The sequence below is a fragment of the Daldinia decipiens genome (assembly GCF_022478715.1).
Source record: "Daldinia decipiens strain CBS 113046 unplaced genomic scaffold F4813scaffold_19, whole genome shotgun sequence".
In the NCBI taxonomy this organism is placed as follows: Eukaryota; Fungi; Ascomycota; class Sordariomycetes; order Xylariales; family Hypoxylaceae; genus Daldinia; species Daldinia decipiens.
In genome coordinates this window covers 588,654-601,327 of record NW_026054562.1, presented here as the reverse complement: position 1 = coordinate 601,327, position 12,674 = coordinate 588,654, and the positions used below count along the sequence as shown (strand labels likewise).

Below are 12,674 nucleotides of genomic sequence, written 5' to 3'. Positions count from 1 at the left end.
ATTTTATCGATCTCAAAAGTGGAACCCGCTAAAAAAGACCGAGGGCAAGGCGTCAAAGCGTAAATTTGCAGTTTCGACCAAAGTCAAAGCGCTCGTCTGATCTCTCTTCATATTATTATTATTATTCTACTCTTATCAGTATCCTTATTATTAGCCACCCCCAGAGCAAATCGTTACACACTGTCAAAAAAGCGGTGATACCTCTTTCTTAGTCTCTGTATGTATGTATTCATTTTTTTATTTTTATTTTTTATTTTTTTTATTTTTTTTTACCTTTTTCGCTCGATGCCCGACGTCAGCTTTGTTAGGCTATGATAGCATCCACAACTAGCTTCGCGGGCCACACAAGAGGGCGTGTGCGATGCGATACCCTTCAATAAAACAGCCTAATAAAAGTCCGACGGACGCTTCAATGCCTGGCTCTGGTTCCCCTAGCTTTAGCTACGCAATTCTGACGGGTCGCACAGCCAAGTCAGCAGTTCTTCGAGGCCCGTTCTGATGAACATCGTATTCACCACTTACATATATCAAACTTACATACCATCACTTCCCGATCAGTAAACATATGAGCTTCTCCGCGGCATTTGGTACTTAGGAAACCTGCATATGTGTCTCTAGCAACGATTTGAACAGATACGAATACGTTCGCAGCTAGTTCGGAGTTCGGAGACCTAATCAGTCAACTCATCCACAATTCTGAATATCTGTATACATATACCCAAATAAAGAAAAAGTCCGAGCGAGCCTAGGGAGCCATAAGGCTTTGACTCGAGATGGAAAAACTACCTACGCTCTGTCATATGCGTGCAAACATCAGAGATCTAACAAGCACTCCCAGATCACTTTATCGAACCATGTCAACGGCTAACCCTTATTGCTTCCTACATATGGGGCTAAATGTATGTATGTACTTCACGATCCTTGGAACATGCTCGGCTCCTACCGACCCATAGAAGGAACTACTCTTACATAACGGCAGGCGGCTAGCAGACCGCCATCTACGCCACGCGAAACCTAAGGACGATACTTAAGCTCATTGATGCGCGTATGTTAGTCTAGCAGGACTAAACCGTTATTTCAGCTCACCGCAACTTATATCTCCACCTCTTCCCCACGATGGAGTTAAACCACCCCCGATATCACCAAGGAGTGCTGCATCAATGTTAAGATCGCCCTTAACATCAACCTAATGGTCCTGTTGTTGGATGTTGCTCGTCAAAGCTGTTTCAGACACTGCGGCTTCGCAGCCGACCGAACCACCCATTGCCGAGCAAGCAGCTCTGGGACCCAGACGGCTACCCACTTTACCACCAACCGGGTACTGGACTTAGGGTATCTGCCAATACCCTTAGTCAATTTTGATTACTGATACGTGAGTATAGAATCTGGAGGCCCTGCGGTAAGTGAGAGGAGAAGTTCTGAATGACAGCGCCGATGCGCTGCATCATGTCCCAACACATGTTACACTTCTTCGCATCGAGTCCTAGCCCAGCAAGACGATACCCATATCCCCACCTAAAGGATGAATAACTTCAGGAGTATCCATACCTACCCCATCGTCCCCTTGTGGTCTCTGTATACTCTGTCCCTATACACTACATTGCCCCTATTTTCGCTAGTCTCATAGGAGCGCTCAAAAGGGACCTACCTACTCAGCCACGACATAGCATGATGAACTCGATGAGCTAAATATAGATCAGAAGAAGCTAGGTTTGTACTATGTAGATTAGTATAACGGTTGCTACTATGGACATTGGTTGTGGGCAACTAGCTCCTCATAAGTCGAGCGGCTAGGGATTCTTGCAAGACGGCAATTATATTGAGAATCGCAGTTTCAAACAGGTGACGTAGCAAATATAAATAAGTACCAACATCACGATTTTGAAGATCATGACAGACGAGAAAAGAATGCTGCAAGTCTAATCAGCGCCCAAATCCAAATACGAATAGAGTATGTCACGTCAGAAATAAAAAGGACCCGAGCATCGATAAAATTAATTGACGAAGTTAACGTGCTAAGGATGTCAAGTCTACTATTGTAAATGCTTCGAAAAGTACCTAGACAATAAAATAAAATAAAACAGCCTTTAATCCCTCGCCCGGCAATGCATCTGAGATATCACAACCACCCCGCACGATATTCTGTTAGAAACTTCTCACGAATCCCGCAAGCTCCTAGCGCCGGTAATCCCTCGATGATATATGACCATAAATAATACCTCCCAAGATAACAAATGACAGGCTCAGTTCTCTTGCTTCGTTCCAAATTGCCACCGTGCGCTTCGCCATATAACCCAGGTCCTATGATGAAAAGAAAGAACGGTAAAGGGGTATCGGGGACGGAAAAGAAATCGCATCATCACGTGTCGTCCCCTAGAGAGTAGATTCCCTTCAGAATCTCCCAACACCACAGAGCGGTCGCGTCTGTATCCTTGAGGTCCCGTATCCAATCGATGCACAGTACGGCTGTATCGTTAGCATCTTGGTCGAATTTAGTCCCCATCAGCGACGCCCGTATTCGCATTAGGATGGGTACCTGCTGTGTCAGGTGTAGGATCAGGAGGATGCCGAGGAGATTCTGTGACCAGAAGAAGAGGCATGGGATTAGTCTCTTGTGGAAACAAGTTGGCGACATCGCAATAGGCCACTTTAACATCGCCTTGAGACATTCCACGACACCCTCCGCGTCGTCCCGTGTAACCTGCTCAGGATGGTGTAGGGCTTTGAAGATGAATGGCCTGTAGATGAGATACTTAACGTAGTAATACCGTGTCCTAAGGCTGGCGGCCTGTATATCCACCGCGTAAGGATAGGTCACAGGAGGGTTATCTAGGTCCACCGAAAACATGAAATTTGTATGAAGGTCGGGGACAGGGGGCGGATACATCGATTGATCACCGTACATTTCTTCAGCTGGGTTCGAGAATGCCCCTGGATTCTCTTCCTCCCAGCGCAGATATACTGGCAGTAAGCCCCTCCATTGATCCAACTGTTCAGCCATTTGCTTCGTCATCACGGCTGCTGGGGATATTGGCGTTTCGGGAGGAAGATTCGTAGGGCCGAAAACTTTACTAAGTTAGCCCCTATCTCTAAGGCAGGGGAAGGGAATATCGAAAAGCCTCGATATCTATCGTAGATCCCCTGACAATAAGACTTAAGGACTAAAAATACACCTACCATTACTCAGCGTAGTATGAAACTCCACGGATAGCCGCCGAAGTACTATTTGCGAAGCGAAATGTTCCTGAAAGTGGGAAGCTTGGTTCCCGATATAATCTTCTTCAGAGAATGAGCCGCTGAAGTCAGGTAATCCTACTAGTGATTCTAGCTTATCCAACCCAGTCCGGGGAATATTTAGCTCCATATTCAGACACCTGTATTCATTCAGTCTAGAACACCGACATAAATCAAGGTAAGTCAACAACATACGTCTCCATTATGGAGCAATGCCAAAACGTTCTTCGGACCAAATCTCCTCGGTGGGTTGTCAGTACATCCGGGTTACTGAGTACCACGTTAATACGGCTCTAATGTGCTTATTTCCCGGTGCATACCTCGTCAACAACGCCTGGCACGCCAGTGATGCCGAGGTCGTCATACGCCAAAACTCCTAAGCCAATTAGCGGGAATAATAATTCACCCGGTACGGTCCTAGTTACCAGATGATGACAACATGTCCCATAATATATGCTAGACATTGAAAATCGTAAGTAGATAGCCAAGTCGTATAGATACCAGCTAGGGGTATACTTACGCCGCCAATGCATAGATTTGCACATTTTCTAGACTGCATTCGGTCAGATTGAACCCCATTCTCTTTCTAGCCTCGTTGAAAAACAGTAGTCCCGGCGGCCTTTCCATTGTACCTCCCCTAATACCACTAGGACGGCCTTTATGTGTCTAGTCATCAAATTAGCAACTTGTCATATATAGAAAGCGTCTCACTCTCGGGTATATCAGAAGTTACATAGCACCCTCGTGCGATGCAGGTAAATAAACGTAGGGGTGATAAAACTCCTAAAGCCGAACTTACCCCAAGCGGGGCGCCCTGCACGGCGCTGATAGCTACTTCACCAAGCGCGAATACTAGACATGTTAACGTCGAAGAGCTGCTCTCGTCGAAGCCGTGGCTCGCCATAGCCGGTAACACTTCAGACAAAAAGACTTGCCGGTCCATGATCGGATATATCAAGTTAAATGTGTCGAAATACGATTTAGTAAGTCTTTGCATTGTTTCCCAGTTTATACTCAGCCCACTCGCCTGCAGCCCTTCAACCTGACTAGGAGAAGGAACTTGTAGTGACAGAGATGTTCCCTCGGCACCTAGATGGGGTGATCCATAATTGTTGGTTGGCAGAGACGCGATTCGACCTTGTAAACCCAACAACATAGCAGCTCCGTCCTTCTCTAAGCTCGTTAAGTCGAGGCTCGGAACCTTATTCTCAAGGACCTGCTGTACAAAAGGCCAGGAGAGCATCCTGTGAGTGGCAGAGACATATTGCACATCTCGGGACGAGGCCGGGGAAATTGCTGCGGGCTGAAGGTGAACGTTTGTAGGAGGCCACGGGCTGGGATGACCAGGGTCTAGAGACGCAGGGGGGTTCTGTATTGGGCCATAAATAGATAGGGGGAGGGTACCTCGAGCATTGAGGCTATCGACCTTCCCGTCAAGATTTCTCAACCCTCCCTCGAGGCTCTTTAGTCGCTCTAATATCTCAACGAGGGTCTTGTCTTTTCTGTAGCTACCTAGTTAGTTATATCCGATACGTAACCGTGCAACGCAATACAGTTCAGGATTCCGTCGAATCCATCCGACGATGGTATAAGTTACACTCGGACATTACGTACTTGGTCGGTTGAGGCTCTCGGTATTTGCATTCCAGCTGATGGAGTTAGTAGAAGACAGGTACAAGCGAGACGAACCACCCTTACATTCATTCGCTATTCCACATTTCGGTGTTAGTTGGTAAGCCTATGTCGCGTTTTAAGGAGCCACTAGAAGTGTAATTAAGAAACAAAAACTGTGCGACTTCGATGTCGCTCTCCTGGGATAGCTCCCTAGACAGGACCAAACAGATAAGGAGGACTCGGGTTACTAACCTGACAGGTAGCGCACTTTGGTCTCTCTTCACTGCATCTTTGTTTACGCTGTCTGCAAGACTCGCAGGCCTGGGCAGATGGTCAATAACTGGCTGAGAAGAGGAAGATGAGATAGATACCTGAGCAGCTATGGCACCCCGTTCCTTTCGACTGTTGGTGGGCGTCGCTGGACCGGCAGAGCTCGAGTTATTCGAGGTACTCTCTGGATTCATCCTCTACGAACAAAAAGCGAGCCGGGGGGTAGGTAGGTGAAAATCGGGTGAATGGCCTCTGGTTCGAGGTCGATCGAGAAAGCTTCCTATCGACCGAGCACATGACAGATAATACGATTTTAGTGCTACGGTTGTGCCTGGACACGATCATTCCTAAAAAGAAGCGCGAATCCGAAAGGATGAGTTGGTGCAGATCAGGTGTGGTATACTTGCCGCCTAGGGATTGAAGGGACGGTCGCCGGGCCGGACCGCAACGCGTACTCGGCGGGAGTATGCACTCGGATATCTAGGAACCCCAGACAGACCAGGATTGTGGCGACAGTCCGGTCTGGATCATAAGTCCTGCCCTACCGAAGAGTGTTATGCAATAGGGGATCTTCGGGATAGCACGAGAGCAAAAGCTAATTGAGGTTTGTATTTTTTTTGGAGACTTTTAGGCTAAGGCAAGCAAAAACAGATTGTTTTGAATGACTGTGGAGGGCAGTTCTCACGGAGGAAATGCCCGACTCCGCTGGCCGGCCTCACCAAAGAAGGGGAATACAGGGCTCTTAGTTTTTTTTTTCTCAAACGGGCGCTCGTGATTGAGAGGATACCTTCTTCTACCTGTCGGATATAGTACCAATTTATAGCATGGTTAGCCTGGTGAAGCCTATGTTCCCAGACCGCCACATACTGGATAGCTTGGGTCTTTGGAGTAGTGTGGTGATTTTATGGTGGTTGATGCCACGATAGACGGGGAAACAATTGAGTGTGGCTGGACTTGCGAAGGGAACCCCATGAACACACCCAAGTAAAGTGGACAAAACTCTAGGGGCTGAAGAAGGCTACAAGCCAGCTATGGATATCAATGCTTCAACCCGCTTAGCCATTGCGAATATGTAACCTACCTACCTCACTCGTCAACCTACCACGTGTGCACTCTAATATGGGAATAAACGTAGGAACCGCACTTTGCGCTCGCAACTTGCTAGAATCGCCAGTAGCGGTTCAGCACCGCGTCCATCAAGTTCGTGGCTTCGTATGAGCCCGGCTTTGGGTATAAAACCTCTTGTGGTTGCTTCAGATGTGACAGCTATAACAGCTGGTTTTCAAGCTCATAGGAGTTGAATTGGATAACAGCACCCAGTTAGAAGCCATCGTGAAGGACATCAAAAAGGGTTAAGTGTTGACGGTAGATGCCAGGCTTGGCTACCCGTAAAAAAGGAGCTAAGCTCGACGTCATGCCGCATCTTGCCGGTGATTTATAAGATATCAGATGGGTACGGCATAAACGGAAGCCCCCTGATGCCTGTCAAACCTGCGCTCGAAGGACGGTCAGCCCCAGCTAGCTTGAGCTAGCTGGCCGGGTAGATCTGTGACTGAGAGTCTGATTGGGGCTGCGTATGTAAGGAGGTCACAAGTAAAAATAAAGATACGGCACATATGTGGTATGCAGCGCGCAGTGCGCAGTGCGCAGCGCAGCTGTGGGGTGGATACCAAAATGAGAGAGAAGTTCAATCAAAATATAGATTAATAAGAAGGGAAAAAAAAGGGAAAAAAGAGAAAAAATATTTTGAGAGATCATGATAGGATTGGAATAGAGAAATCTAGCGAAACAGAAAAGGGAAAGAGACAATTACCCATAATTCCACAATGGTTCCCCAATTGATGTTGAGAGAGTTTACCAACAAATCACATGCTGACGTACATACATAAACATGCTAAGTGAAACAAAAATATAGTACCTAAAGTACCTAGAACCGGGCTAGCTTAATGGGTACCTAGGTAGGTATAGCTTAGCAGGATTGAAATGTTGGGGTATGTGTTCTGCGCTAACGATTCCGAGCACACGTACCTGGAACTAGGTACTGGAATATGTAACGGAAAGATGTGGGGGGGGGGGGGGTAAGATGGGGTAAGCAAATGGTAGGTACTCCACCAAGAAAACGGAAAGCAAGTTCGGTAATCTATCCGATCGAACGTCCGGTTTTTATTATAGCCATTATGAACTTCGCTCATCTTAACCATCTAATATCTTTTATATTTCGCTGCGAGCAACCTGAACGCAATATAGGAGATCTCGGAGGCGATTTATGACATAGGAATTACGTGGTCCTGACGAAGGCCGCTAGATCGGCCTGGACCCCCTGGATTTATCTATCACTATACATATTCGAAATGTGCCTTGCCGGCCAAGTCCTATGCAACCGAGCCCTTAGCTGGAGCTCCCCTTGGAGAGTTCATTGGAGAATGCGGACCTCGAGTAACATATGACCTATCGATGATCTTACCCCTTTTCAGCAATTCTTTCTTGAGCCGCAGCCGAGTCCCGGCGACGACATTCCGACTACACGCCTATTCCACTCAGGAGTTAGACCGCTTATCCCACGTGTCCTGCTTCCCAACTTGAGGCCTTTAGACGATCAATTGGATGAGCGGCGTAGCCCTTCCTTCCTTTTAGCCCATGATTGATGGTTTGCAAATTATAGCACTCTTCTTACTAGTCTCATGCCCCTTTGTGGCAACTACTAAGTTCCAGCTCTAGCATACTTCGATATTCTCCTAGTTGGTTACGCTCATAGATAAGGCATAGTCACTAGCATAAATGAGTCAATTCAGGATTTAACTAGGTTGCCTACCTAGGTAACCTATCCAGTCTAAAGAGGACTAGTATAGCTCAGACTGATTCAGCCCTGACTGGACCGACACCACGGCAACTGAGCTTACTAACACAATGAGAGAGACTCAAGCCTCTAACACTCACGGGCTCTGGTTTAAAACTGTGCATAAAATGCAAACCTTGAAGACTTCGTGACACTCCTCTACCCTCAGGTATTTAAGCCTTCCGAGACAGAGCGATACAGCTAAATCGTAAATCCGCACCTCCGGCCTGCTGTTCAAGGCGTATAACCCTTCCAAACCCCAAATCAAGCGCCTTCGGGCTAAGAACATCCTCGTCGTCTGCAAGCGCGCCCCTGTCTATCGGACCCTTCCTCGACCCTTCCAGTTCCCAGAGCCTACCACCAACTTTAACAAACGCCACGAAATGCTGTCCTAGATGCTCTTCGTTCTGGGCAACCGTATCTCCCAGCTGGACGCACGATTTGTGCGCTTTTTCGAAAGGGATACTGTTATAAAGTAAGTCGGCCCGCTCCTTCATTCCTAAAGGGATGGCCTGGCGACGGATCTCGTCCAGATCAGATCCCGGTTGGATGTGCTCCGCAGTCGGGCCGTTGATGGCGCAGTGCAGGAACCCGATGGACCCGCAAGCGTTGCCGATGGTCTGCTTGAACCAGATTACGGGCTCCTCAGGTCCGCGGCCTTGATAGTCCTCCTTCTCAGCATCTTCGGCCTCACGTTCCGCCTTCCAAGCAGGAGTAAGGGGCAAAATGACTAATAAAGCCAAGGCGGGACGAGGGATATGGGCCAGGAGTTCAGGTTCGTCGAGCGACCAGACATCGTAGAATGATAATTCCTGGGACAGACCTAGCTTTGCGGCCAATTGGTTCATCACCTCGGGATTATTCTCTGCATACAACATTAGCGACATTGTCTCTAAGTAGTAAATGCGCTAAAGCGCCTAGTACCCAACATAACCCATTTCTTTCTCTCCATAATTGCAAGCCGGTGGTAGTTGATATACCGATATGATTGCCCCTACTTCAAAGCCCGGTATTCACTATCCGAACACTTGCGCAGTCGGTAGTTGGTTTATGGAAGGTATCTGAGGAATTTGTGTTTGTGAGATGTGGAAATGGTTGTGTCTTATTCTATCCACGGCAGGCAACAGGGACTACGTCACGTAATATGGAAATAGTGCGTATAAGAACTTGCATAGTACATATGTACCTACCTGCCTGCAATCTCCTATATCCATATTTGTTTACCCCACAGTTGGGTACAGGTACTTATAAGTAGACTCAACCTGAGCACGTGAGAGTGGTTACTTATGTACCTAGGTACATATACATATCTACCCTTATACACTTACCTATTTCTATCAAACTTCACGCATGCATTTTCCGTTCCAAGATGGGTCTTTACTCGTCTCTAATAGCAATCCTTTCCTATAAACGATCCTTTTAACCCATTCAAGAATGGCGAAGTAGAATTAGTCGGGATAGTCAACATCTATATTTCCGAAGCGGTCGAATTTAGTGTCAACCCCTTTTTTCTTTTTGGGTGTCTTGAGTGCAATATATATAGTCGTGATAGGCGGGCTCATACCCATCGAAGTAATATAGGGCTCCAATAGATAGCTGGTTAAATTCAAGTTCGAATATAATAACTCAGTACACCACTAGCAGCGTACCTTTCTCTCTAGCTCAAGATATATCTAATTTGGGGCTTGTAACTCGTTCTATTTCGGTAAAATACTCTTCACCGAACCCAAAGAGAGGCTTAGTTTCTCTCGTTGTGTCAAAATCTATCCCCAAGTCAACATGACAGTAGACCTAACGGAACTCGGAGAAAATGAAATTAATAGGTCCTTTCCAGCCTGCCCATTACCATAAAGGAAAGTTTGGTCTTCTCACTGGCTCAGAACGGCTAGTAAGCTGCCTTCATACTATAGATTCAATAAACATCTGCCGTGGTATGCTCCAGCAGAATCCAGGGGTTAGGTATGATGCATTAAGTCGATTTAATACTGCCGATATAGCATTAGTCGCGTTAGAGTCTTCTCCAACTAACCTCAATGTGTACGCTTCAGTATTTCTGGTATGTAGAGTCAAACTGAAGTCGATTGGATCTTACCATGGCGTCTTGCCACTTTGGCGTAAGCACAAAGGGGTTCATAAACTGTGCGAAATCGAACGTGTCCACAAGCAAATGGCTTGATCCGATTTTCAGGGCCAATTTAAGCATCCCATCACCATGCTGAGGCGAGGGCAAGGTCAAACTTTTTGAAATGGAGTCAACCCGAAGAAAATCCATCACAAGATCTGTAGTGATACATGTAGCGTCTTCGGTAGTCCTGGGTGGACTTGAAACTAAAGATTCGAGGGCATACCGCCCATACTCAACTGATCCTAGACATAGCTCAGATTAAACAGGTCTAACGACGAGCCTGACACGTCTTCAGCCCGTTGTGGTTAAAGAAAAATGGCTAGGTCCTCAAAATCGGCGCAGCGGAGGATGCCCCTATCCAACCCTACGAAAACGATGCGACACGAAGGACAATAACTGCGAAGGACTCTAAACAGCAAAACTATATTCGAAATTGCTCCCACACTCTATTATTTTGGCTGTGAAAGCTATAAGACTTGGTCATATTGAGCTGTAACTATCACAGAAAGGTGCGTCGTCTGCTCTAGCCGCAAGGACATCTAGAGCTTCTTTAAGATCTATCAATATTTTAGCTTTTCCTTTTAAACTAACTTTTCTAATCAAAACTTGATACTGACGAAAATCGAGATAGTGTATACTTGCTTGATTACGACCTGCCAGTTATGGAATCGGTTAAGCTAACCTTCAAAATCCACGTGTTCCCCTTGATGAAAGAAAGGTACGCGGAATAAATAGAACGTTGTAATTTACGTTAGTTAGAATCCCATATGGAACCCCACACGTAGCTTTAGCTTCTAGTACAACATGTTCCCAATGGTCTCCTAAAGAAAAACACATATCGTCGCTAGGAGCAAGTCATGGGTCGTATAACCAAATTATCTTGGCTAATATCAAGTTTAACTCTATGCTAGCCAATACCAAGTACTAACGCTCGGGAGTGAGGTCCTAAGGGTTAGAGAAGTATTTCTTATAATATACGGTAATCAAGGAATCACGTCAATTTTAGTCTACAAATATAGAATAGTTTGTTAAGATCCTAGGTGCGATATCTAGAACAAATGATATTTTTAGTAAGTTAATAGGTACCTTGGGTCAGGTAGGTAGTGATGCCAATATCCCCGGTTTTTTAGCTTCGATATAATAGTCGAGGATTTATACTTGATTACCATATAGCTCGGAGCTACCCCTATTAATTTCAGTTAAACCCTACAACGATAACATAAACCAGGCACATGGTTTCCTCTACCTACCAACATTTACGATCACTGGTCTTTACTACTTAAAACTAAGATTATACTACTTATTTGAGCGAATCTTTCAGAAGCTTCGTAGCTAGCGCGTAAGCCTGCTCACGTTGGGTCCATTCTATGGTCCCTTTTTCACAGCCCTTATCAAAAGCATGAGGCACGCCTTCAAAAACCTCCTTGATGACCTTCTTCTTGGTGCCAATTGACGAGGATTGATAGAGGTTTTGACGGCAGTGAAGAGTTAGAATATCCCGCGGGAAGGTAGAGGTGTGCAGAGATGTATCGCCCAGACTCGCGAGACGGGATCCTAATATTTTCCTTAGGAACCTCTGGTGGAATTATATCTCTATCGCGCTGCTGCTTTTCCTTTGAACTGAATGCGACCCACGCCCTCAGAAGTGTGACGATGAGTTTAAGGCGAAGGTAGTGTAAGAAACCGTAACGTTGAGCCATACTTTAAGTTGAATGATGAATGAGTTCCGTGATGTTTAAGATGATTCAAATACCTATTGTTCACTAAAAAGCAGTATTCATAACTTGAAGTTATAGCAATATCGGATTCCATAATGTCTATCTAGACCCTACATGTAGGTACAAAATAGCTAAGACAAAGACTGCACACAACTACTCCTCCACTGTAAGAGACGCTTCTCCAACTTAGATCATGTCGCCGCGAGTGCCTTTCACACTGCCCCAGAGCTCATCTACTGATAAGAGTATTGTCTCAGGCAACGGCCCCTTACGAATAAGATGGACGGTTTTGATGATTTGTGTGACCTTGCTGGCGCCTAGGACGATCCCATCACCATCTCCCAGGCCAGAGTGATACATGAGCCAGCGGCTAAAGGCCTAATATGCTCCATCAGTCATTCGAAATAGAGATATCAGAATGAGACATGCATACTGGAAACCATTGAATACGATGCCATGAGCACGTAGGAGGGGCAGTAGCTTCGTTTCCATACCGCGCGTTACCAAGTTATAAACTCCCTGATAACAGCTCGGCTTTTGCAAACCATTCTGCTTGACTTCATGTTGCCTTTGCTGGGAATATACATTATCGGCTTGTAAACGCTTCAGGCTCCCATCGACGGACTTTTTAATAGCCTCAACAGTTAGATCTCCGTTCCCATCTGTTGCGGTGTCGGTATAAATCTTAGTATCAACAAGAAATCTGCTGCTGAGTTCTTTTGCTTCGCCTATCAACTCTTCCGACCGGCCTGGATTCAGCGGAGGATACCGAGCCCCCGAATCTAGCCGGGTAATGCCAAGTTCCTCGAGTGTTCGAAGCAATACCTTGACTGTTTCCGAATCTTGAAATTCCGTCATAGGCATCCCGACCGATGCC

At 46.2% G+C, this 12,674-nt stretch overlaps 3 protein-coding genes across 3 annotated transcripts; all 3 read right to left on the bottom strand.

The window, feature by feature from the left end:
- Positions 1-1,961: 1,961 nt before the first annotated feature.
- On the bottom strand, positions 1,962-6,008 carry F4813DRAFT_94149 (uncharacterized protein). Its single transcript, XM_049249065.1, has 11 exons — positions 5,220-6,008; positions 5,101-5,169; positions 4,933-4,941; positions 4,849-4,883; positions 4,034-4,736; positions 3,755-3,900; positions 3,660-3,690; positions 3,555-3,610; positions 3,430-3,504; positions 3,178-3,374; positions 1,962-3,066 (listed from the first exon to the last, which is right to left on the bottom strand). Exons 1-11 carry the CDS (start codon positions 5,310-5,312, stop codon positions 2,360-2,362), a joined length of 2,121 nt encoding a protein of 706 aa, XP_049099137.1. The 5' UTR covers positions 5,313-6,008; the 3' UTR covers positions 1,962-2,359.
- A 1,749-nt stretch (positions 6,009-7,757) lies between these two features.
- Positions 7,758-9,002, bottom strand: F4813DRAFT_93974 (putative ubiquitin carboxyl-terminal hydrolase). Its single transcript, XM_049249062.1, has 2 exons — positions 8,879-9,002; positions 7,758-8,819 (listed from the first exon to the last, which is right to left on the bottom strand). The coding sequence occupies exons 1-2, from the start codon at positions 8,904-8,906 to the stop codon at positions 8,128-8,130; spliced, it is 720 nt and encodes a 239-aa protein (XP_049099136.1). The 5' UTR covers positions 8,907-9,002; the 3' UTR covers positions 7,758-8,127.
- A 2,377-nt stretch (positions 9,003-11,379) lies between these two features.
- Positions 11,380-12,661, bottom strand: F4813DRAFT_390142 (uncharacterized protein; the record flags this gene model as incomplete). Its single annotated transcript, XM_049246963.1, has 3 exons — positions 11,380-11,633; positions 12,070-12,167; positions 12,231-12,661. The coding sequence occupies 3 exons, from the start codon at positions 12,659-12,661 to the stop codon at positions 11,380-11,382; spliced, it is 783 nt and encodes a 260-aa protein (XP_049099135.1).
- Positions 12,662-12,674: the final 13 nt, after the last annotated feature.

What these genes read in the sequence shown, in the direction of transcription:
- F4813DRAFT_94149 (XM_049249065.1), bottom strand. Translation starts at nt 5,312, where the DNA reads ATGAATCCAGAGAGTACCTCGAATAACTCGAGCTCTGCCGGTCCAGCG. An exon ending in TGCAGGGCGCCCCGCTTGGG is followed by an intron (nt 3,901 to 4,033) that starts GTAAGTTCGGCT and finishes TTTGATGACTAG; the next exon opens with ACACATAAAGGCCGTCCTAG. An exon ending in CATTGCTCCATAATGGAGAC is followed by an intron (nt 3,375 to 3,429) that starts GTATGTTGTTGA and finishes GAATGAATACAG; the next exon opens with GTGTCTGAATATGGAGCTAA.
- F4813DRAFT_93974 (XM_049249062.1), bottom strand. Translation starts at nt 8,906, where the DNA reads ATGGAGAGAAAGAAATGGGTTATGTTGG. An exon ending in AAAGAAATGGGTTATGTTGG is followed by an intron (nt 8,820 to 8,878) that starts GTACTAGGCGCT and finishes TGTTGTATGCAG; the next exon opens with AGAATAATCCCGAGGTGATG.